Below are 25,000 nucleotides of genomic sequence, written 5' to 3' on the forward strand. Positions count from 1 at the left end.
TCTCTCTCTCTCTCTCTCTCTTATCGTGAGTTTCGAAGTACGATGCTCGTCGCACGTTGTCCTACTATGTAAGCGTAAGATTATTAGTCCATTTTCAAGATGTTTCGAGAGTAGAAGGAAAATGAAATAAATAAAAAAGGAAATAATAAGAAAATATGAAAGAAAATAAAATTGAAAGAAAGAAAGAAAGAAAAAAGAAAGAGAGAGAGAGAGAGAGAGAGAGAGAGAGAGAAAGAGAGAGATACACATACATAAGATTGTAAGGTTTATGAAAAAATAAACGCTTTTCTTTTATTCCATTTTATCTATACCTTCTCTCTCCTCTCTTTCTTTCTCTTTCTCTCTTTTTCTCTCATTGTGAATTTCGTAGGACGATGTTCGTCGTACACTAGCATCTACCACCATCTTTCTTCTCTTCGCTATCGCGAGAAACGATATCCACTATGCTCAGTGTCGGAGATTAAAAAGGGAACTCTAAACCCACTTGAAAGCTTCTCTCGAGCGTCGATATTACCAGACAGAGAGAAGGACAGACAGTTAGACAGACAGACAGACAGACAGATGGAGAGAAAGAGAGAGAGAGAGAGAGAGAGAGAGAGAGAGAGAGAGAGAGAGAGAAAGTAGACGAGAGTTCCGTTCCGTTCCTCTCATCTCTCATCTCAATAAGAAACGTGGAACGTCGATTCATCTTTCAACGAAATCCTCTCTCTCTCTCTCTCTCTCTCTCTCTTTTTCTTTTTATCTCGCTCTTTCTATCTCTTGTGGTAACGTGCAATTCATTCTTAAGGAAAATCATTCTTTAGTATGTTTATTTCGAGAAATGGATCACTCCTTCCGAATTTGAATATGAGTTTGTGACGCGTTTTTAAATGTTGGTTGGTTGGTTGGTTGGTTGGTTGGTTGTTGATTGTTGATTGTTGGTGGTATAGTAGTGGTTGTAAATACTCGCGTTTCAAGACGCATATGCGATGTCGATATTTAGTCAGACTTTTTCACTTCGATTTAATCGTTCACGTTTGTATAGAAAATTGTTTGAAAAGGGCGGGAAAATATTGTCCTTAGAAAATTTGTCCCGTCGCACGATTTTGTTTGTTGTTATATTTTATGATTATCGTATTAATACATAAGTTAAATTATATTAGTACATAATTTAGTTCGTATTATATATATATATATATATATATATATATATTTCGTGTATTTCGCATTATTCATTCATTTATTTATTTATTTATTTTTTTGTCTCTCTCTCTCTCTCTCTCTCTCTCTCTCTCTCTCTTATTTTTATCTCGTAATGTCTCTCTAATTATTCTCCCATATCCCTTTTCTTTCTTTCTCTATTTCTTTATTTATTTCTTTCTATTTGACATCGTTCAATCATCGTCAAATATATCTCTACGAGTATATAACGGGTGATAATACAATATTTGATGTTAGAACGAATCGAGAAAAACAAATTACTCGATGTGATATATCGATGAACATTAAGAATGATTTATCTCTTATATGTTTACAAAAAGATATAAATAAAATTTAAAAATCAAATAAAACACTTCCTATCGTAAAATAGAAACGTTCTTCTTCTTTCTTTTTCTTTTTTCTCTCTTTTTAAATCTCCTACGAACGTATGCATCTCGTCGGACGAGTTTTAATTCGGAAAAACGAATATAAACGTTACAAATAAAAAATATAATTACAGTTTTTTCGTTGATGCGATTTAAACGTACGACGAATAAGCGAACGTCGTTTTAAGTACTAACTGTGCTACTGTACGATTCCTCGATCCCTCATTTTCAATCCTCGCACTCACTCGCACACAATCGTGCTCTCACTGTTTCACCCCCTTACCCCTTCACGCTTCACCCCCTCACTCCTCCCTGGTCCATCTCCCATGACTTCCGCGTCCTTAAATAACAACAGTCCATTTTGTTCTCATCACTTTTACAAGGGTAGAATCGAGAACTCGGGGATAGTTCTCGAAAAAGAAAAAAAAAAAAAAAAAAGAAAGAAAGAAAAGAAAGAGGAAAAAAGGAAGAAAAAAGAAAAAAAAAATATACGGAAGAGAGGCAAGCTTCGTTAGTTACCATCAACGAACGTTATCGATTGACGAACACTTATAATCATTAGAGACAAAAAAGAAACAAGAGAAGAAAAAAGAAATGAAATAAAAAAAAAAAAAAACAATACGAACAACAAATAAGAACAATAAGAAAGGAAAAGATAGTACGACACGCGAGTAGATACTTTACTCTTTCATCGCGCAATTGCAATTACTCTGCGACGATCGCACTCGTGTTGAACGTAAGACGAACAACGAAAAGGAAAGAAAAGGAATACAAAGAAAAAAGAAGAAAAGGAAGAAGATGGGGAGAAAAAACATTCATAGAAAACACATAGATAAATAGTGTTCCAACGACGTTAGAAACAGCGTTAGGAGAAGGGTACATCTTATCGGGAATGATTCCTACGTCTTTTGAGATACGATAGGGGTGGATAAAGGAAGAAGAGAAAGAAAGAGAGATAGAGAGATAGATAGATAGATAGATAGATAGATAGATAGATAGATAGGTAGATAGATAGATAGATAGAGAAAGAGAGAGAGAGAGAGAGAGAGAGAGAGAGAGAGAGCGAGAGAGAGAGAGATAGTAGGTAGGCTTGTATAATAAAATCGGCGGAGGAAGAAAAAAATCGCACGTGTTTGCCCTTGCCGAACATGACGAGGCAATACATGTACATCAATATATACATATATATATACATATAATATATATATATATACATATATATATACATATAATATATATATGTATATATGTGTATATATATATATATATATATATATATATATATATATAGTAGAAAAGCAGAGGTAGGCACACATGGTTTCTTCCACCTCTCTTTCTAAGCACATATACGTATACAAAACTATGTGTTAGTAATATTGGTTGGTTTAGTGTATCGATATACACATATCTATATACACATGTATACATATACATATACACGCAAAGAGGATAAAGGGGGAGAGAGATAGAGAGAGAGAGAGAGAGAGAGAGAGAGAGAGAGGGAGAAGGAGAAGGAGAAGGAGAGAAAGAGAGAGAGGGAAAGAGAGGGAGAGCGAGAGAGAGAGCATGATAAAAGGGCGCATGTCTGACCGAAGAGAACGAGAGTGGGAGCGAGATAGGCGATAGGAGTGGGAGAGAGAGGCATAGTGTCGTTATTTCTCTTTCTCTCTCTTTCTCTCCCCCCTCCTCTCTCTTACTCTCTTTAGCCAACCCCTAACGGCAGAGCAAGCTCCGAAGCAACCGGCATTGCTGAGCCCTGGTCACTAGTCCGAGCAGTCTACCCTGTCACGGCACGTTGCTCCTGTGTTCTCTCATCCCCACTAGGACTAATTCACGGTAAAAGAGAGAGAGAGAGATAGAGAGAGAGAGAGAGAGAGAGAGAGAGAGAGAGAGAAAGCGAGAGAGAGAGAGATAGACACACCTACGTGTGTATGTATATATATATATATATATATATATATATATATATATATATATACATACATACATACATATGTACATAAATACATACATAATACAATATATAAATACATACATATTTACATATATACATACATATATAAATAAATACATAAATACATAAATACTTACAAATATATACTTAGATATATATAATACGTATATGCATATATGTACATATACATATATATATATATATATATATATATATATATATAAACGTGCATACGTGCATACGTATGCATATATTCCTCCAACTATTCTTTCCCTTTTTTTCTTTCTTTTTTCCTTTCTATCTTTTTTCCTTTCTATCTTTTTTCTCTTTTTCCCTCTCTTTCTCTATTTGTCTGTCTCTCCACCACCGACAGCCAATCCTTTTTCGCACGCGCGCGTAAGGTCCACGTAGGGTGGCAAAGCCAGTGCTAACGATTAGATCCAGCCGGTCTCTCTCACTCTCAACGAGTTCCACGTATCTCTTTCTGTTTCTCTCGCGCGCTCTTTCTCTCTCTCTCCTCTCTTTCTTTCTCTCGAAGAAGTCTCTAAATGTGCCGGTCCCGTTCTAAACGTGTGAGATTGTTAAGGGAACGTATCCGTCGGAACAAGAACAAACAAACTTTAAATATCATCACCCTAATATAATCCAAGCTTACCGCAGGTTGCGGGGTGGTTAGAGAAGAGTATAGGATACTAGTACTAGTACTAATAGTAGTAATTGTAGTAGTAACAGTAGTCGTAATAGTAGTAGTACGAACAAAACTGGATGTATGAATATTTCTAATTGGATTTCGATACGGAATCGAAGGAAGGAAGGAAGTGAAGAAAGTGATGAAAGGAAGAAAGTGAAGGAAGAAATAAAGAAAAGAAAAAGAAAAAGAAGGAAGCAAGGAAGGAAGTGAAAGAAGAGAAGAAGAAGAAGAAGAAGAAGAAGAAGAAGAAGAAGAAGAAGAAGAAGAAGAAGAAGAAAAATAATAATATAAAGCAGGAAGACATTTATCAAGGACGGACAAACTTTACGATAATTTATTTCACATTTGTCGTCGTTCCGGGACGACGACGGACATTGCGGTTTATTTCTATTTCCTTCTTCTTTTTTTTCCCTTCGTTCTCTTTCTCTCTCTTTTTTTTTCTCCCCAATGAAAATTCGTAATACGGTTTAATGAGATAAACTCGTTTAATGTTCTATGTTTGTCGACACGCGATTGGGCCACAGTCATCGTCGTCATCGTCGTTCTATTAAGACATTCCGTCGGGCATGAGACGAGAACGTCCTGGTGGTCGTCGTCGTCGTCGCCGTCGTCGTCGTCGTGAGTCAATGAGTGAGTGAGTGAGTGAGTGAGTGAGTAAATAAGTAAGCAAGTAAGTAAGTAAGTAAATAAGTAAGTAACTGAGTGACTGACCGAATAACGTCGTCCACGTTCTCCTCGTCGTCGGCGTGTTCGTTGTCATCTTGTCTTCATGAAGAAAAAGTAAGAAAAAGTTAGAAGGAAATGAAGGTTAAAGAGTCGTCGCATCGATTATGTCAGTTGGTCGTGAAGGGACTGTCTCGTCGTGAAAGAAGAATCGTCTGGTGTCTCTTTTGAACGATCTATTCCTCTCACTTTATCATTCTACATCCCTTTCTCGTCGTGGTTTGAATCGCAAAGAGCAAGAAGAAAATAAAAAAAAAAAAAAAAGAATAATAAAAATGATAATAAATAAAGAACCGATGGAATAGGACCAACGAGCGCATCGACATTGTTGAGAAGCATGATCCACACGTGTACCACAAAACCGTGACCGAAGCGCGTGGGTGATAACAGATAAACCGACGTTCGTATCCGATAATATACACACACTCATATTTCGCTAGAGTTTGGTTTGTCCGGTGATCAACGTGTGCTGATAGCGGTTATCTCGGCGTTAAAAAAAAAAGCGAGAGAGAGAGAGAGAGAGAGAGAGAGAGAGAGAGAGAGAGAGAGAGAGAGAGAAGGGAAAAAGTCTGCGAGTTTTCGATTTCAAACCAACGGAAAAAAAAGGAAGCAAATAAATCGTCAATCATTTCGTTCGACGATCGTTCAAACAATAACAGAGATATTTTTCTTGATTAAATAAAAATACAAGAAAGAATTGAAAAATAAAAATAATAATAATAATATTAAAAAATAATAATAAAGAGAAGAAAAAGAAGGCTGAGGAGGAGGAGGAGGAAAAGAAGGAGAAGGAAGAGTGCAAAAATTCGTGATGCAATCTTGGATCGAAATGACTTCAAATTACTGAAGAGTGACAGCAGGACGATATCAGACAGGACGCATCGTTTTGATGTGATAATCGATAAATTTTGCGTTTAGTTTAGTTTCTATAAATTAAAGATATCGTTATGATCGTCAATCGTCGTAGAAGATTGAAAAACTTTGCGGTTTTGTTCGCGTTTAAAAGTCCGATGGACGGATCCGCGTTAGCGTCCTAGCCGATCAGCTGTTACCCCGACGAAGAAGAAAAAGAAGAAGAAAGAAAAGAAGAAAAAGAAGAAGAGAAGGAGAAGGAAAAAGAGTAGGAGGAGTAGGAGTGGGAGTAGGAGGAGGAGGAGGAGGAGGAAGAGTAGGAGGTGGTGGTGGAGGAAAAGGAAGAAGAGGGGGGGAGGAGGAAGAGGAGGGGAGAAGGAGGAAGAGAGGAAGTCGTGATATCAGGGAAGAGACTTAGGATGGGCTGCAGATCGGCCGTTAAGTTCACCGCGAAGGAAGGGTGCGATCGAGGGCAACTCGAGACGACCACTTCGTCGTCGGTGAGGTGCACCGAGGTCAACGACTTCTTCACCGAGGCTAAGCGCCTGCTACTAAGGCAGCTTGGTAAGAAGCGTGCCGGTGAAGAAGAAGAAGAAGAAGAAGAAGAAAAAGAAGAAGAAAAAGACATAGAAGAAGAGAAAGTAAGGACGAGGAGAAGACCGATTGAAGAAGAAGAAGAAGAAGAAGAAGAAAAAAAAGAAGAAGATAATACGAGTCAGTGGTTGGAATACAAAAATTCGATTAACCTGTACATCTCGGACGTAGCTCGTCGAAGAACTAACTATCAGGAGGAATTATCCTCTTTAGAAAGATAGCTGCAAAGTGATAATGCAGAGATTGCGTTCGACCTTCAAGAGGTCGCGCACACCTACGGGCGCGGAAATGAAGTCGCAGTCGAGTTTGGAAGTACCGAAACAAGTAAGATCGGCCTCCTTCGACGAGATCCAACTGGAGGCACAACGACAGGACGATGCGACAGGTGGTGGTGGTGGTGGTGGTACCGGTGGTTCTTCTTATTACGGCGAAGCGTCGAGATCACCGAGAACTACGTCCTCCTCGTCTTCCTCTTGTTCACCTGCAAGATCACAGGATTCGGTTGGACGTGGTGGAAGAAGATCGTCTACTTTAAGAGTACCACAGTTTCAAACTGGACAACGTTCCAAGAGTTTCGACGTTTATGAGAGAAACGTCGGTTTACCACCGTCGCAATCGTCCCTCGGTGCGATTCGAAAATTCGTAGAAACACCGACCATACAGGTTTCCGGTTGTTATCATTGTGCATGCGTCGAGGAATACAAGAGTCTCTTTCTTAGCAAAGACGACGACGAAACAACTACCACCACTACCACCACTACAGCTTCCTCGTCTAGAGACGACGAGGACGAGGATAAAGAAGCGTCCGGAACCGAGGAGGATCGCGATGTCAACGATTTTGACAATGCCGACGAGGACGAAGAGGAAGAGAATGCGTCTGACAACGAGCTCGATTACAAGTTCGAATCCAAGAGAGACGGTAGTCCAGAAATAAGAGTCACTTTTACCGCGTTCACCGAAAAAACCTCCGATGAATCACCATCTCCGTCTCCTTCGTCCAACGTAATCATCACGGAAACCAACGATGACTCCGATATCGTTACCTCTAATTTAATCGGCACGACCAGCGTTACATCCGAGGTCAAGGTCGAACTATATCCCGAGAGACAACGGAGAAGGTCGATAGCTTATCCGAAATTGTCGAGACAAGAGGCACTTACCTCTTACCCTCCCGACTTACCTTCCTCACTCTCGGGATCGCGCGAAGACGAAGACAAGGACGATGACGGGGCTGTCGGTGTTACCGGTGTTAACGACAACGAGGAACCCGATCGTAATAAAGACGAGATCGACTCCAAATCGGACAACTGCAAACTCGTCGTCAGAGACATATTTCTCACTGTACCCGAACTTAAAAGGGATAGGGCTGCCTCCGTCGATTCCTGTTTTAACAATAACAAAAACGACAAGTCCGAAGATTCTCATTCCCTAGACGTTCCGCAACAAAGTATCAGATCTAAAAGCGTCGACATCGTTCTACCAACCGAGGTTCAAACAAGATACACCGCGTTACTACCTGGAACCAACGAGGCCCGACCTCCAAGAGGGTGGGTACGTCTGCTGAATGGGACAAGTCTCTTTCTTCTCGATGTTGTTGTTGTTGTTGTTTTTGTTGTTATTATTATTGTTATCGTTATCGTTGTTGTGGGTTTTTCTTTTTCGCGGTCGTTGTTTTTATTGTTAATATTATCGTTGTTGTTATTCTGGTTGTTTTTGTTGTTGTTGTTGTTGTTGTTTTTATTACTGTTTGCTCGTTCTACTTCTAACTCTATCCTTTTTTCTCTTTCTCACAAACTTTTCGATTTTATAAACTACTCTCTCTCTCTTTCTCTCTCTCTCTCTCTCTCTCTCTTTTTATTCTTGCTCTGTTTTTTCTCTTGCTCTACTTATAGGCTCATCAGACTGTATTACCTATTGCCTGTTTGCTAACGTTTCTCGAGATATCGTCTTTTTAGAACATCGGCGATACTCGTTTTTCTTTCTCAGTTCTTTTTTTCTCTTTCTCCTTCTTGAAAAAAATCCTTCAAACGCAAACCTGCGTGCGTTCGCGCGTATATATCTGTAGCATTCTTTCTTTCTCATCGTACGATCTTCATCAAAGATTTATTTATCGAAAATTGAATCCCTGTCGATCGATTTACGACATGAATCCCGATCTATACTAACTTGCATATATCGAAGTACATATATACATATATGTATTTATTTTTTTTCTTTATACATACATACATACATACATACATATATATATATATATATATATATATATATATATATCGTTACACGGAATGTAACTTACGTGTATGAATATACACGAGGGACTCGTGTAAGGATGTTTCCTTTTATTCATCCCATTGATTTTGATTTTGAAGTAATGTGAGTTTTATCAAACCTGAGTTTTTTTTCTCTTTTTTTTTCTTCTCTCTCTTTCTCTACCTTTTTCTTTCTTTTCTCTACGCACTTCATGCCATTACTTGGCGACAAATTACGAAGGGAACTTTTTTTTTTTCCTTTTTTTTTTTCTTCAAGAGAGAAAGAAAGAGACAGAAAAGAGAGAAAGAGAGAGAGAGAGAGAGAGAGAGAGAGAGAGAGAGAGAGAGAGTCCTCTACATATTTTATTACATATCAAGAAGATCGCAGGGTCCACAAGCAACGACAATAGTGACAGTAGAAGGTTTATGGTGACCCATACGACTCGTGTCGTTTTAACGTATCGTTTGATCTAAAATTCTTTTCATTTCTCTCTCTCTCTCTCTCTCTCTCTCTCTCTCTCTCTCTCTATCTCTATCTCTATCTCTCTGTCTCTTTTTTTAATTTTTTTTTTGATTACATGATCGAATAAAAATCTTTTGTCCCTTTTTATATCCACACGTTAAACGTAACATTTTTTTGTCTTTTTTTTAATTTCTTTTTTCTTTCCGACCATCGCCGAGGATCATTACAAAAAAAACAAAAAAAAAACAAAAAAAAAATGAGATAGAATTTAGCTATTAAACTTTTTCCTCGAGATATCGATTACTCGATCGTGAAGATTTAAATGAAACTATTACGTTATAATTGATACGCTGTAAATGTAGTTTAAAAAAAAAAAAAAAAAAGAAAAAAAGAAAGAAAAAGAAAGAGACGTATCAACATAAAAGGATATGTTAACAGAGGTAATAGTATCGTATATAAAATTCGATCGTCCAATCGAAAGCCCGTCTCGTTAATCCTTTTTTTTTTTTTTCTCTTTTTATTTCCTTTTTTCTTTTTGTGTCTTTCTTCCGCTTTTTTTTCTTTTCTTTTTTTTTTTTTTGTTCCTCCGCGTGTCCGTATCGACATTCAATTAAACGAGCTTTATCGATTCGATCTCTCGCCAGTTGCTGCTCAACTCTCGTTGTTCGGGGAGTCTCGTTGACCCCATGAAAAAAAAAAAAGAACAAGATAAAAGAAAAAAAAATAATTGTTTGGAAAAAAAGCTAAGTAATAAAAATAATGATAATATTAATACTAATAATAACAATAATGATAATAATAAAAATAACAATAACGATAACGCATGATAATAATCCACGTTCGAGTAGGAGAAATCAGCTAGAGAGAAAAAGCGAAATGAACATATAAAAAAAAAAAAAAAAAGAAAAAAATCGTTCGTGGGATTTTTTCCCGCGTTTTTTTTTCTTTTATCTTTTTCTCCTTTTTTTTTTCTTTTTTTTTCTTTCACGTTCGTTTCAAACGCGTCGCATTTTTTTTCCCCATCGTACGCATAAACGAACAAGAAAACAAACAGAACGTTTACATCCCGACATTATTGCATATTGCATATTCCTTCGAAAAAAAATTTCGATTATAAGAAAATTTGTATTCCGTGGGAGGAAGAAGAAGATGCAAGAACAAAAAAAAAAAAAAAAAAAAAAAGAAATAGGGAAAAGAAAAGTAAGAAACATGCAAAACGTTGTAGAAAGTTTAGTATTAAGATTTTGTCCGAACGGAGAAACATAATTTTTTCTTTGCCAAGAGAAATAAAGTAAAGTAAAGTAAAGTAAAATAAAGTGAAGTAAAGAAAAGATAAGAAAAGAAAAGAAAGGAAAAGAAAAGAAAGAAAAAAAACAAAAAAAGAAAGGAAAGAAAAAAGAAACGGAGAAATTGAATACGATATGCGCGATATGCGATTACAATCTTAAAGTTTTTTTACGATCTTGAAATGTACCGAAACGTGTGTTCGTTATTGCGGAAAATATTGCAGGAAAATTAAATCTGTTAAAAAGGCACAGGTACCGTCGTGTTTACACTTTTTTTCTCTCTTTCTCTTGTTTTTTTGCAGAAAACTCTCTCTCTCTCTCTCTCTCTCTTTCTCTCTTTCGATGTGTTCTTCAGGCTCGGTCGATTATCGGAAAAATGTTTAGCCGTATTGGAGAAAGTAGATCGGATCTGATGTATATATACATATATATATATATATATGTATCGAAATGCATATATATATATATATACATCGAAATAAATCTCGTCGATGCATTTCTTGTTTGCATATTTCTAACGTTGTTACAACGAAATACGAAACTCTGTGAAGGAAGAAAAATATTTTTTACTTTTCTTTTTTTTTTATGCAAATGGCATCTATCTCTCTCTCACTCTCTCTCCCTCTCTCTCTCTCTCTTTCTCTTTCTGTATCGATGAATCGTTAAAAAGAAAAGAAACAAAGAAAGATTTCATAAATTCTTTTTCGCTTATGGTAAAAAATATATGTGTATCTCCATGTGCGTATGAGTAAGAAAGAGAAAGAAAAAGAAAGAGAGAAAGAGAGAGAGAGAGAGAGAGAGAGAGAGAGAGAGAAAAGGGAAGAGGAAGCAATCTTTGGAGGAGCAAATCGACAAGATGAAAATTTTGTGGGTCGAAGTTGGTACACCACAAAACACATTTCCTCTTTCTCTCTCTCTCTCTCTCTCTCTCTCTCTCTCTCTCTCTCTCTTTTTCTGTCTTTTCTTCTGGACTAACTCCTGAATTTTTCATTAGCTCTCCCGGCATACATTATTAAAGATCCAATTCTACGCACAACGAGAGAGGACTCTCTCTCTCTTTCTCTCTCTCTTTCTCTCTTTGTCTTTTTATTTCTTTATTTCTCTCTTTCTTTTTGTTTTAGAACGTATACCAAATTTCATTTGAAACTTTAACGATACGAAAGACTCAAGGTACGAACCCCTTTCTTCTAAAATCCTCACAAACCACCCTTCCTTACTACTACTAGAATACTACTACTACTCTCTACTATCACAATCACCACCAAGAAGAAGAAGAAGAAGAAGAAGAATAACAACAACAACACTATCATCAGATCTCTTTACGGAAAGTGGAAGAAAAGTAGGAAAAATCAGCGCCGTTGATGTTATCAGACTGTTAACCCTCTTTTTCTCTCGCTTTCTCTTTTTCTTTCCTTAGTTCTTTTTCTGTTTCTTTCTTTCTTTGTTTTGCAAGATCTTCTACATTTTTTAAAGAGGCGTTTAAACTTTCGCAAGTGTTTCTCAAAGTGTCCGAAAGATGTACTTTTTCTTTTTTAATCACGATTTGTCATTCGAGAAATGTGTAAGATAGAGATAGATAGATAGATAGATAGATAGATAGATAGATAGATAGATAGATAGAGAGAGAGAGAGAGAGAGAGAGAGAGAGAGAGAGAGAGAGAGAGAGAAATAATTTATATCTAATAATTATCATTGCTGAAAATTAAACAATTTTAAAATGTCCAAAAGATACACGTATTTGTCCTACGAAAAATGTATCGAGCTAATGAAAGATAAAAATAGAATATATACGATATATATATAAAAAATAAAAAAGAGAAAAAAGCATTCTTTCTAATAATTATAATTACGTTCGCAATCTAATCATTTACACGATGTCTATAAAAAAAAAAGATATAAATAAATAAATAAATAGATAGGCAGACAGATAGATAGATAAATAGATAGAAAGATAAAGAAAGAGAGAAAGAATTTCTAATGATTATCATCATACACTTATACATAATTTTATAGATACAATAAAATCTGTTGGATATTTTGATATCAATAAATTCAATTCTATGTCTCATCTCATATCTAAATCGTTTTAATAAGAAAGTAAAGAAAAATTTATGGTCTTAGTTTATTAATAATGGCGACGATTAAAATTGCATCGCAGGTAACGCATCCACATCCTCTCTCTCTCTCTCTCTCTCTCTCTCTCTCTCTCTCTCTCTCTCTCTCTCTTTCTGTCTGTCTCTCTTTGTCTCTCTCTCTCTCGTTTACTCTTCTTCTTACCGTTACCACGACAACCGCACTTGAAAATTTAAAGCATCCGTAAATTCTTTATGTAACCGTACTTCGGGGAGATCCTGCAATCCGATATTGGATCCTTTCAACGGAGGAGCCGACTTACCCTTAGGACTCAAAGAGAAAGAGTGAGAGAAAGAGAGAGAGAGAGAGAGAGAGAGAGAGACATAGATAAAGAAACAGAACAGAGACAGAGACAGAGAGAGGAAAAGAGAGAGAGAGAGAGAGAGAGAGAGAGAGAGAGAGAGAGATGTAATTTACCTTCAGTATTTCCTTTGACGGTGGCTCTCGTTTGAAATTCTTTCTACAAACATTGTCATTGAGAAACAATTAGAAAAATGACATCTTATCCATGAATCGAGGATACTTCGTGGAGGGAAAAAATATATTTGAATAGGATGGAGGGCATGAGAAAAGAAAGGGAAGTAGTGTTACGGGAATAAGATGAACCGCAGGGTGAGAGTATAAAAGATAATAAAAATTAAACTAAACAAAAACAAAAAAAAAAAAACAAAAAAAAAGAAATACATAATAAAAATTAAAGGAATATCCGAGGGAAGAGATGTCGGAGTCGGTGAAAAAAAAAGGGGAAAATAAAAAAAATTAAAAGTTCGCTGCACTTTTAAAACCGCACATTTATAATGTCTATAAATAATCCCCTTCCGGTATAATTTAATCGAAAATCGAAACGATGTGTAAAAGAAGAAAAAAGAACAAAAAAAAAAAAAAAAGAGAAAGAAAGAAAAGAACGAAGACTCCGAGCAGATTTGAATAATGTAAGTTTGAAGAAAAAGAAAGAATAGAGAAAAAGAAAAAATAATTCGATGCGTGAAAAAAATTTTTGCGTGAAAGAAAAAATAATGAAGGGATTACAAAAAAAAAAAAGAAAAAGAAAAAAATTGGTTTATTTTTTATGTAGTAAATAACCCGTACTGACAAAGGTTTGTATATTATTTTGATATACTTTGATATATCAGCAAACTCGAATATAATTCGAAAACTTGAATCTAATATAATTTAATCTATGTATAACATATTATATGGCTTTTGCACGATTTTTGAGAGATGAACATTTTTTTTCTTTATCTTTATTATTATCCTTCTCTCTCTCTCTCTCTCTCTCTCTATCTATCTATCTATCTATCTATCTATCTAACTATCTATCTATTTATCTCTCTATCTCTCTTATACAAAAGCTAATCGCATTCTTCTAATCGTCTCGTCGTTGCTTCTAACTGTCTACTCGATATAAAACAAGTTATAATATATCTACTTCGTGCAAATGCGAAGGGGTTGATTGGAATCGATCAATCAATTAAATTAATATGCCAATTACATATGTTCGCATAAGTTTATTCATCGCGAATAAAATAAAATAATTGAAGTAATTTAAATATAAAACTGGGAACACTAGAGAATAAAAAATTGTGTTATCGTTTCAGAGGAAGGGAAGAAGGTGCCGCGAGTGGTGGTCAACGCGAACTCCGATCGACCCCCGATTGGGGTGGTACTGCATACAATGGTGAACATTTTTGGGTACCAACAGCTGCATCTGGTGACTTTTGTTACGTCAATGATTGTTCGGTAAGATCGTAAACACATAAAAAAATAATATGTGCGTGTGTAACTAGATTATACACAGATATTATACATTTAATCGTTCATTTAAAATATATCAATAGATATACGAACGATAGATATAAAAGTGACGATTTGTGTGTACGTATTCGTATAAAAAGAAAAAAAAAAAAAAAAAAAGAAAATAGTAGAAATTAGTCAATCGTAAAATTTTGTAGACGTGAAACATTTTCTATCTTTTTCTTTCTATGAATTTATTTAAATCAAATATATTTCATAAAAGAAAAAAAGCGAAGGAATGAAATTTAGGATGTTAAAGAAAAAATATTCTCTCTTTCTTTTTTCACACATACACACACATGTGTGTGTATGTATATCTATTTATCTATCTATCTCATTTACTTCGTCTCTATTATCTTATTTCTTTTCTCTTCTGTTTTAAATCTTTTTAACTTGTAATTCGTTTGCGTTGATCCCTCGAAAAAATACGATTATTAAGAATACTAATTGCACGAGCACGCTTATTTCACGTTCTTTGTGCTTATCGTCCTAAATCTCTTTCTTCCTCTCTCTCTCTCTCTTATCTTTGTATTTTTTTATTCTCTATTTCCCCTCTCTTTTAGTTGTAATTACGTTCTTAATTTTTATTAGGATACGACCAACAACATTTGATCTCTATATTTTTTCAGATATTACGAATCAAATTCGCTTAAATATATATGATATATTATGTATTTAACATAAAGTAGATTATATATATATATATATATATATATATATATATATATATATATAAAGAAAGAAAGAAAAAGAGAGACAAAGAGAGAAAGAGAGAGAGAGAGAGAGAGAGAGAATAATCATGCCGGCAATCATCATCATACTCATTATACTCATTAACGGGAACGACTTTAGCCGTGAATTTTAATTGAAAATCCTTCATCTTATTTTTTTTTCTTCTTTCTTTTTTATCCATTAAGAAAAAAAGAAAGGTGAAGAAAAAAAAGTAATGGTAAACGTTTTATTAACGAAAGAATAAGCAAGGAGCCTAAATGACTTTGCGTTAGTATTATATCAAATTTTTTTTTATTTTTCTTTTTTCTTTTTTTTTTTTTTTTGACACGCGAAAAAAAGAGTATACCCTCTCTCTCTCTCTCTCTTTCTCTCTCTCTTTCTCTCCTTCTCATTTTTCTTCTCTCTTTTCTTTTTTCTTCTTTTTTTTTTTCAATGATCGCATAAAATCAACGGGGAGCCTCCGAGATAAATTACTCAATGCCACTCTAATATCCTGTTACGATATGACGAAGACTTTCGCTATTAAAAACTCGTTTGCACGTTTCGATGTTCTAACGCTAATGAATCACCTCGGAAAACATAATTGGAGTCGTACGCTTCTATCGTTGTCGTCGTCGTTGTCGTCGTCGTCATCGTCGTCGTAGTCGAGTAACGTCATCATATAGCTTGTTGCTATGTTTCAATGAAGTATGTAGAGATGAGAAAAAGATAAATAGATAAATAGATAGATAGATAGATAGATAGATAGATAGATAGATAGATAGATAGATAGATAGATAGATAGATAGATAGAGAGAGAGAGAGAGATGCAAGGAAAGAGTGTAAACAAAAAAAGAAAACACGTACCGAAAAACTTTTAATACACAATTCATAAACGCTTTAATAATTCGACGTTACAAGAAAAATCGATTAATTTCATATGTTTACAAAATAATAATAATTGTTTTTTCTTCCTTTTTTTTTTTTTTTTGCTTCTTCAATTAATATACATACCAATCAATTAACATTCGCGCGTATCTATTGTAACTGGAAATTGATCGGGAACGAATAAAATTTATTCGATTGAAATTTATAAGATTTATTCGTTGCATGTATACGTATATGTATTATATATTTCTTTTTTTTTTTTTTTTATTTTCTTTTTATAATTTATATATATATATATATTTTTTTTTTTCAAATCGTGTCGTCACCTTCACAATCTTTCCGGCCGATCTATTAAAAAAAAGAAAAGAAAAAAAAAAGGAGAAGTAAAAATGAAATACGTAAATAAAATAATAATAAAACAATAAAAATACGTATCTCTCTTGTACGTATATAAAATGGCATTTACAAATCATGCGTTCCAGTAGAATTTATTTTCATGATAGCATACGGCGTTGCTCGTTGGTAAAAAGAAACAGAAAGAGAGAGAGAGAGAGAGAGAGAGAGAGAGAGAGAGAGAGAGAGAGAGAGAGAGAGAGAGAGAGAGAGAGAGAGAGAGAGAGAGAGATAGAGAAAGAAAGAGAGAGAGAGAAAACTATAACCAACTCTCAGCATGATTCTCGATAAATCGTTTGGACAAAACAAAAATATCCGTATGAGCGACTATCGATTACAAAAGTATAGAGAATATCGAGTCGAGTCGAGTCGAGTCGAGTCGAGTTGCCTCGCATTCGTTTAAATCGACTGCACGTATCTGAATATTTAATTGCTCGGGGAATAAAAGTACGATTGAAATATACGGAATAAGAGCAAGAAAGACAAATAGATAGAGAAATATATATATATATATATATATAAATATCTGTCTATTGAACGAGTCGATTACAAAAAGTTAAATAGATTCGTTTTAAAATCGAACGAGTATACTCCCTATATCAATTTCGAAACTTTCGATCGAAAGAAATATTATTACGAATAAAAAAATTATTCGCTGAATGCGATTCTGATGAGTTTATTTTTTTTCCTCTTTTCCTCTCTTTTTTTTTTTGTTTTTTCTCTTTTCGAATCGAATATTATCTTGAATTTTTTGAAGGAGCGTTGTATTTGACAAGGTGCCAAAAGTTTCTGGACTGATATCGAGATATTTTTCTTTTCCTTTTTTTTTTTTCTTTTTTTGAGATCGTAAACAAATTTCTAAGATAGTTTTCCAATCCGCGAAAAAGAAATTAGTTTGGAAAGTTTCGAAGAAGTAGTAATCGGTTTTTAAAATTGTCTATGAACTTTTAAGATCACAATACTACCTTGTAACTTACTATGTTGTTATTGTTATAATAATAATAATAATAAAAAAAAAAATAATAATAATAATGATAATGACAATGATAATAATAATAATGATAATAATAATAATAATGATAATATTGACAATAATGATAATAATAATAATAATAATAATAATAATAATAATAATATTAATTAATATCATAAATAATAATGATAATAATAATTAATAATAATTAATAACATAAATAATTAATTAATAATAATAATAATTATTATTATTATTATAATAATATAATAATAATATATATAATATAATTATAAGTATATTATAAGTATAATTATAATTATTATTATATATTATAATAAATATAATTATATAATAATAATAATAATAATAATAATAATAATTATTATTATTATTATTATTAATTTCTCGATAGTTTTTTACGAATTTAAAAAGTATTGGCTAGGGAATCAAACAAATTTGTTTTTTTGTTTAGTGCACTCCGTCGATGAAAAATGAAAAAATCGACGGGGGTTCTTTCATTATTATTTTTTTTTTAATTTTCAATCTTAATGAATAATTATTTGATCGTAAAAAATTTTTTTATCTTTCTCTTTTTTTTTTTATGTCTCGTTGAAAGATTATATTCGCGTAAACGAAAGATTAATGCGTAAATTTATTAAAGTTAAATCCCATAAAATAGGGATATAATTATTATTGAAAACGGAAATGATTTTCTCGGTTATGAGGGTCGTTCGAAGAATCGTATTTATCGAGTCGTGTTCTCTTTTCTGAATCGTCTATATCTCGTAAGACTTTGAGATATATCGCGTAATCTAAAACGCTTCTTTTGCACGAACGGAGAAGGGTATACGCAAGGAGTTCGACGACAATGACGACGACTACGACGACTACGACGACGACTAGGACGACGATGACGACGATGTCGGCGTTTCTAGAGATAGCCTTGACCCTCTAGAAAAACCGCTCGTTGTCCACTCGACCGTATTTCAAACTAAAATTGTCACAATTTCAAAGTAGCATCTCTATCCTTTAAAGTGTAATATATATATATATATATATATATATATATATATATATTTTAAATTTTTCTAAGCATTTTAACTTGTCCTACTTCTATGAATCACGTCTTATATGTATATATGTGTGTGTGTGTGTATTTATATACACGCATAATAAAAATAAATAATATATATTATATGTGTATATTTATATATATATTTATATATAATTATATACATTATATATATTATATGTATTATATATATGTATATATATATGCATGTTTATTATAAATATATACATATATATATATATATATATATATATATATATATTATATAAAGTTTTATATATATATTTTGTAATATATATATATATATATATATATATATATATATATATATAAGAAGTGATTTATAAAATGAGAACAAGGTTAAAATCCTTTGAAAAATTTAAAGTAGGATGAGAAAAACGTTTAAGAAGATTTCTCATCGAGTTGCTTTCAACTAATCGAGAGAAAGAGAGAGAGAGAGCGAGAGCAAGAGATAGATAGATAGATAGATAGGTAGATAGATAGATAGAGAGAGAGAGAGAGAGAGAGAGAGAGAGAGAGAGAGTGAGAGAGAGAGAGAGAGAGAGAGACTTTTAATTATCTCTTGTTAGACTGATAAACGAGAAGGACTATTTCATGCATGTATAATGAAACGATTCTAGTGGTAGAGTAATAGTAGTTGTAGTAGTGTAGTAGGTAATTTCGTGAGACGAGTCGGGCTCGACTAATTAGACGAGTTCTCGGATCGATATCGGTATCGTGATCGATATCAATATCGATATCGATTTTACGATAACAGAATAGGGTAAGGTAGAGTAGGATAGGACCATGTAGAAAAGAGCAGGTAGGTGTTGGAATCGAAAGGTGTCTAAAAAATTTCATTAAGGATCATCTCCTGTAGTGTATTATTCGAAAGTAGCCTCTGAGTTAAGTTTATCGATACCTCGTATCTCCAAGTATACATACATACATACATACATACATACATATATATATATATATATATATATATATATATATATATATATATATCAGACTTAGTGCCTTGAGGTCGTAAGAATAGATCTTTCGATATTACTAGGGAAGAGAGTAATGATCGTTCGAGAAAGGGTGTTTCGATTGATTAAATTTGTTCATCGTTAAATTAATTATTTCGAAATTGCTTTGGAGAAAATGACTTTTATGGAATATTGTTGTTTTTTTCCTTCGTTCTATCTTTTTTTTTTTTTTTTATTTTGAATTTTTATTTAATTTTATTTTACTTCCCCGAAATTGTCAATTTCGATACGGATTACGAAATAAAAGTGATCATTTATTTATCGCGAGCGTCGATTCGTTTATTTTCTTTTTTCTTTTTATTGCAAATAAATTTAAAAAAAAAAAAAAAAAAAAAAAAAAAAACAAGGAAAAGAAAAAAAGAAATCGTTTTCGAACATATCCACCATATGAAGCAAGAATGGAAGAAATGAGAATTAATTTCTAATAAAAATTCTTTAATTAGACAATGGATATTGCAAAACGTCGAGATAACGTTTCCCCTCTCCTTCTCTCTCTCTCTCTCTCTCTCTCTCTCTCTCTCTCTCTCTCTTTCTCTCTTTCTCTCTTTCTCTCTGTATCTCTATTCTCGTATAGAAATAATAAAGTATGAAAGATTTTAATCATGAATTAGAGAATTATATCGTGTCAAGGGAATCGTGTCAAACCATTTCCATAAGTAAGACTTCGGTCTCCATACCGGATACTCCGAGATATATGAGGTATAGGGTAGGTAGGTAGGTAGGTAGGTAGGTAGGTAGGTAGGTAGGTAGGTAGGTAGGAAAGTGGGTGGATGGGTGGTTGGTTGGTTAGGTTGTAGGAAGGGAGGTCGTCCTATTTCCGGATACGAAGTACACTGGTGGTACGTAGTAACTCGGTTTCTCGCGGGGCCGAGACCGAGAGAGATTATTCATAAAAGCCCCATTCCGGCGTTCGGAGTTTTATGCAAATACGTGAGGTACATGGGCACAGGTATGTCCTACATCAAAGTCCATCAACTTAGAAAGCTTTTCTACTCTACTCTACTCTACTCTACTCTCTTTTCTTTTCTCTTTTCTCTTTTCCCTTTTCTTTTCTCTTTTCTTACCGAGTCGAACGATCGTATCACGTTGCTTGCTTTTTAGTTAATCGAGAAACAGAAAGAGAGAGAGAGAGAGAGAGAGAGAGAGAGAGAGAGAGAGAGAGAGAGAGAGAGAGAGAGAGAAAGAATAAGAAAATTAAAGAAGAAACAAAAAAAACTTTGTAAACCTCTAATAATAGGTGTATATCATACAATGAATAAATTCTTTCGCAGAAACATGGACCACGGATGAAGTGTTCCGCTTGTCGCGTCGTTGTACACGCAGTGTGCGCTCCTAGCTTGAATTTTACCTGCAAGACCAGTTTCCGGGACGTTGGAGTACGACAGTATCGTGAACAAACAACAACGAATCATCATTGGGTACATAGACGTTCGCAAAAGGGAAAATGCGCTAATTGCGGTAAGAGCTTCCAATCGAAGCTGAGTTTTACATCGAAGGAGATAGTCGCAGTTAATTGTAGCTGGTGTAAGGCTGCTTATCATAACAAGGAGGCATGCTTTAACGTCGACAAAATCGGTGAGAATTGCGAACTCGGTACGCATTCGTCTATAATAGTACCGCCATCTTGGATCGTGAAATTACCGAGAAAGGGTAGCTTCAAAAGTAGCTTGAGAAAGTCACCGAAAAGAAGAAAAAGCGGAAGTGGCCCGTCGACTTCTAATACTAGTCGTAGGAAATCTAGGGACAAGGAAAAGGAAAAGGAACAGAAAGAGGATCAAGGAAAATTTTGGGTTGTCAAACCAATTCCAACCGCTACCGTAAGACCGGTATTAGTTTTCATCAATCCAAAGTCCGGAGGCAATCAGGGAGCTAAATTGTTACAGAAGTTTCAATGGCTCTTGAATCCTCGACAGGTCTTCGATCTGACCCAAGGCGGACCTAAAATGGGGTGAGACATTATAACCCAATATCTTTTTCTTTTTCTTTTTATCTTTTTTTCTTTCCTACTTTCTTTCTTTCTTTTCTTCTTCTTCTTTTTCTCCACATTAATAATAATCTCTCTTTTTTATAATATTTTAATATCGCAATTAAACGCACGCGCCTGTACCGTTCGATATACGAGTTGATAAAATTCGTTTTGAAGAAACGTAAATTCGCCATGTTCCGATCGACGGGATAATAAATTGCACGGATTAACTTTATATGTAAAAAATTACGTAAAAACGGGCAATCGATTTTAATTTGCAAGTATAACGAATTGTTTTTATTTATTTATTTATTTATTTATTTATTTATTTTTTTATTTTTATTAAATGTAGAAAAGAAATAATGAATAACCGAACGCGAAGTAATTTAGTTTGGAAAAGAACAAAAAAATTGTATTATTATCAATTCAATTATTATTTATCGATTTTAGTTAAATTATACGTAGGAATATTAATTATCGCGCCTGGAGGTTAGCAACATGCCGTACTTCGTAGATAAAATTCATCGTGAGTCGCGTATAACGGGTGAGGGTAAAACGAAAACTCCTTGTTTTGTTCCTAACGATAGGCAACACGTGTTACATGTATGCACGACTCCGTTGCCTATCTCAAGGGGAGTGGTCGACGAAACATGATTTAGATTTATCGAAGATCTATCGAATGCGATGAATAATAATCTCTTGTTTTTTTTTTTATTGTTCAATTTTTGTTTTAATAAGAGTAATTACAGCATATATAAGCAAATAAATGCACTTTTCTCTTTCTTTTTTATATATTCTTTTTTTCTTTTTTTAAAATTTTTTTAGATTGGAACTCTTTAAGAGAGTACCAAACTTGCGAGTATTAGCTTGTGGCGGGGACGGTACAGTCGGTTGGGTCTTATCTATTTTGGATCAAATCGGTGCCTCATCACCACCTGCTGTCGGTGTCCTTCCACTTGGTACTGGAAACGATTTGGCCAGAGCACTTGGCTGGGGTGGTGGTTACACCGACGAACCAATCGGCAAAATATTATCGAGTATCGGCGAGAGCGAAACTATATTATTGGACAGATGGCAATTAGTGGTAGAGAGAAATCCGGACATTCAAAACGACGACGACAGTGGAAAGGCAAAGGAAAATCTTCCTTTGAACGTCGTCAACAATTATTTCTCACTTGGCGTGGACGCTCACATCGCCCTTGAGTTTCACGAGGCCAGAGGTAAATTCAATTGTACCAAGATCATTCCTCTTTCGATCCTCTTTCGAAAAGAAAAATTCGAGCGTAGAAAAAAAGAAAAAAAAAAAAAAAAAGAAAAAAGATCGTTTTTACTTCGATTTTCGAGAAAGAATGCAAATGTTTCTTAATGAATGTAGTTTGGAGAACGTAATAATGGATGAAAGAGATAGAGAAATAAAAAAGGAAATATTAATACTCGTTAAATTTATGTCAATAATTAATTGCTTTTGTCGCGTGTCAACGTCCTGCGCCCTAATAAACTTGGCAGGTGGTTAAAATTCGTCATTAAGAACCTATCCAAATCTTGTTTGACGTGCCACAATACCTTCTCCCCAAGTTATAAACCGCAAAACCACATGTTCGTGACATATCCCATATATGTTGCTACGTATATATATATATATATGTATGTATGTATGTATGTATGTATGTATGTATGTATGTATGTATGTATGTATGTATGTATGTACGTAGTACGAACTTTACAAGAACAACCGCGTGTACCTGTTTAACTGCTTAACCCGTTAATAATCCTAACAGAGGCACATCCAGAGAAATTCAATTCGAGATTGAGAAACAAGATGTTTTATGGTCAAATGGGCGGTAAGGATTTGGTCCGAAGAAAATGGAAAGATCTTTCGGAATTTGTTACATTGGAATGCGACGGACAAGATCTAACACCGAAATTAAAGGAACACCGTGTACACGCAATAGTATTTTTGAATATCGCCTCGTACGGTGGTGGGACACATCCATGGTGCGCTGGTAGTACTACGAAGGAACCATCGACCGAGGATGGTTTGATCGAAGTAGTTGGTTTGACGACTTATCAATTGCCTTTGTTGCAAGCTGGTGGTCATGGTACTTGCATAGCACAATGCAGCAAAGCTAAACTTGTCACTACGAGGACCATTCCGATGCAGGTAAAATCGAATAATAAATTTTTTAATATTCCAATTTCCAAGTCATTCTTTTATTTCATTTTTGTTTTTCATTTTTTTCCTTCTCAATTTTGTTTTTTTTTTTTGTTCTTTTCTTTTTTTTTTTGGTTTCGCTTTTTCTATTTATAGGTCGACGGAGAAGCCTGCCGATTGTTACCATCGATCATAAATTTGAGTCTCCTTAACAAAGCAACGATGCTTGCCAAAAGAAGAAACACCGGCCAGCCGCAACAGGACGTGGCCAAATTAGAAAGATTGAATTTACCAGTTATGAGGATAAAGATGTCCGATTACGAGACTTATTATCATGACAAGGATAGATTAAAAAAAGTTGCTGAATTATTGATGTCTGATCCATTGGATCTGGATGCTACGACCGATTTGGTATCCTTAAGAAATATTCTAGCGAAGAATTATAATATGGATGCTTGCTGTTTCCTCGATTGTGAGTATAATTAATTATAATGTATGTGTGATTGTTTATATCATTCGATAATGATATTCAATCGATCGATATATATGTTTATGTATGTATATGTGTATGTGTGTGTGTACAATATATATAACATATATAATATATAATATAATAATATATATTAATAATAAATGATAAATTAATGAGTTAACAAATCAATAAATTAAATAATATATATATGTATAATATATATTATTATATTATATATAATATAATAATATATATTAATAATAATGTATATATGATATATATAATATATAATATATATACATATATATGTATATATATATAATTGTATGATAATTATATGTAACAGCCTGTACAGCCGAAAGATTCTTCAGGATCGATCGAGGCCAGGAACAATTGCATTACGTTACCGACGTTGCAGCTGACGTTGTTTATATTCTCGAGGAAAGTAGCCCAAGTCAGGTTGTACCAACTATAGAGACCGAAATCACAGCGAGCCAGGAACCGGAAACGGCTCATCCTTCGCCTAGGTAGATAATCAAATAAAACAAAACGACACAGCAAAAAAAAAAAATAGATCGATCGGTCGATCTGGATCATGATCGTTAACGTATCGTCGATTTAATTATCATACACGCGAAATATCGATTTCGTTAATGACCTTATTAAAAATCGTTAATAAAAAAAAAAAAAAGAAAAAGAAAACGGAATAAACTATATATATATATATATATATATATATATATATATATATATATAGATAGATAGATAGATAGATAATATTAATCATACTCGTCAGTAATTAACAACAATTCGATTTCGTAATGATGTCCTATCATTAGATTAATAGAAAGAACGTGTGATATAGCGAAGAACGTCCAAGAGAAAGGCCAGCCATGACAAAAGCAGACCCTACGAGTGACAACGATGGCTCCTCGGTTGTCAAAGAAGATGAATCTCAAGAAGGAAAACTCGCACAAACGAAGGTTCAAGAGGGATCAACGTCTCCGAAGGAAACTAAGATCGTCG

The 25,000-nt window shown here is 34.1% G+C and overlaps 2 protein-coding genes across 2 annotated transcripts in view; both read left to right on the plus strand.

Annotated features, from left to right (window-relative positions):
- LOC122637083 overlaps positions 1-4,372 on the plus strand; it is a gene marked incomplete at its 3' end in the record, with an annotated part of 30,184 nt that extends 25,812 nt beyond the window's left edge. The window contains exon 4 of the mRNA XM_043828959.1: positions 4,327-4,372. Within this exon, the coding sequence (XP_043684894.1) occupies positions 4,327-4,372 (46 nt within the window). The remainder of the gene's footprint in view (positions 1-4,326) is intronic.
- Positions 4,373-6,136: 1,764 nt separating this feature from the next.
- Positions 6,137-25,000, plus strand: part of LOC122637040 (eye-specific diacylglycerol kinase) — a 21,441-nt gene continuing 2,577 nt past the window's right edge. Inside the window, exons 1-8 of the mRNA XM_043828862.1 lie at positions 6,137-7,926; positions 14,112-14,253; positions 20,656-21,332; positions 22,176-22,570; positions 23,129-23,511; positions 23,659-23,974; positions 24,321-24,501; positions 24,840-25,000. The exon at positions 24,840-25,000 is cut by the window's right edge and continues 307 nt beyond it. Coding sequence (XP_043684797.1) covers positions 6,614-7,926; positions 14,112-14,253; positions 20,656-21,332; positions 22,176-22,570; positions 23,129-23,511; positions 23,659-23,974; positions 24,321-24,501; positions 24,840-25,000 — 3,568 coding nt within the window. The 5' untranslated portion in view covers positions 6,137-6,613. The remainder of the gene's footprint in view (positions 7,927-14,111; positions 14,254-20,655; positions 21,333-22,175; positions 22,571-23,128; positions 23,512-23,658; positions 23,975-24,320; positions 24,502-24,839) is intronic.

Source organism: Vespula pensylvanica, chromosome 24 (genome assembly GCF_014466175.1).
Source record: "Vespula pensylvanica isolate Volc-1 chromosome 24, ASM1446617v1, whole genome shotgun sequence".
Taxonomy (NCBI): domain Eukaryota; kingdom Metazoa; phylum Arthropoda; class Insecta; order Hymenoptera; family Vespidae; genus Vespula; species Vespula pensylvanica.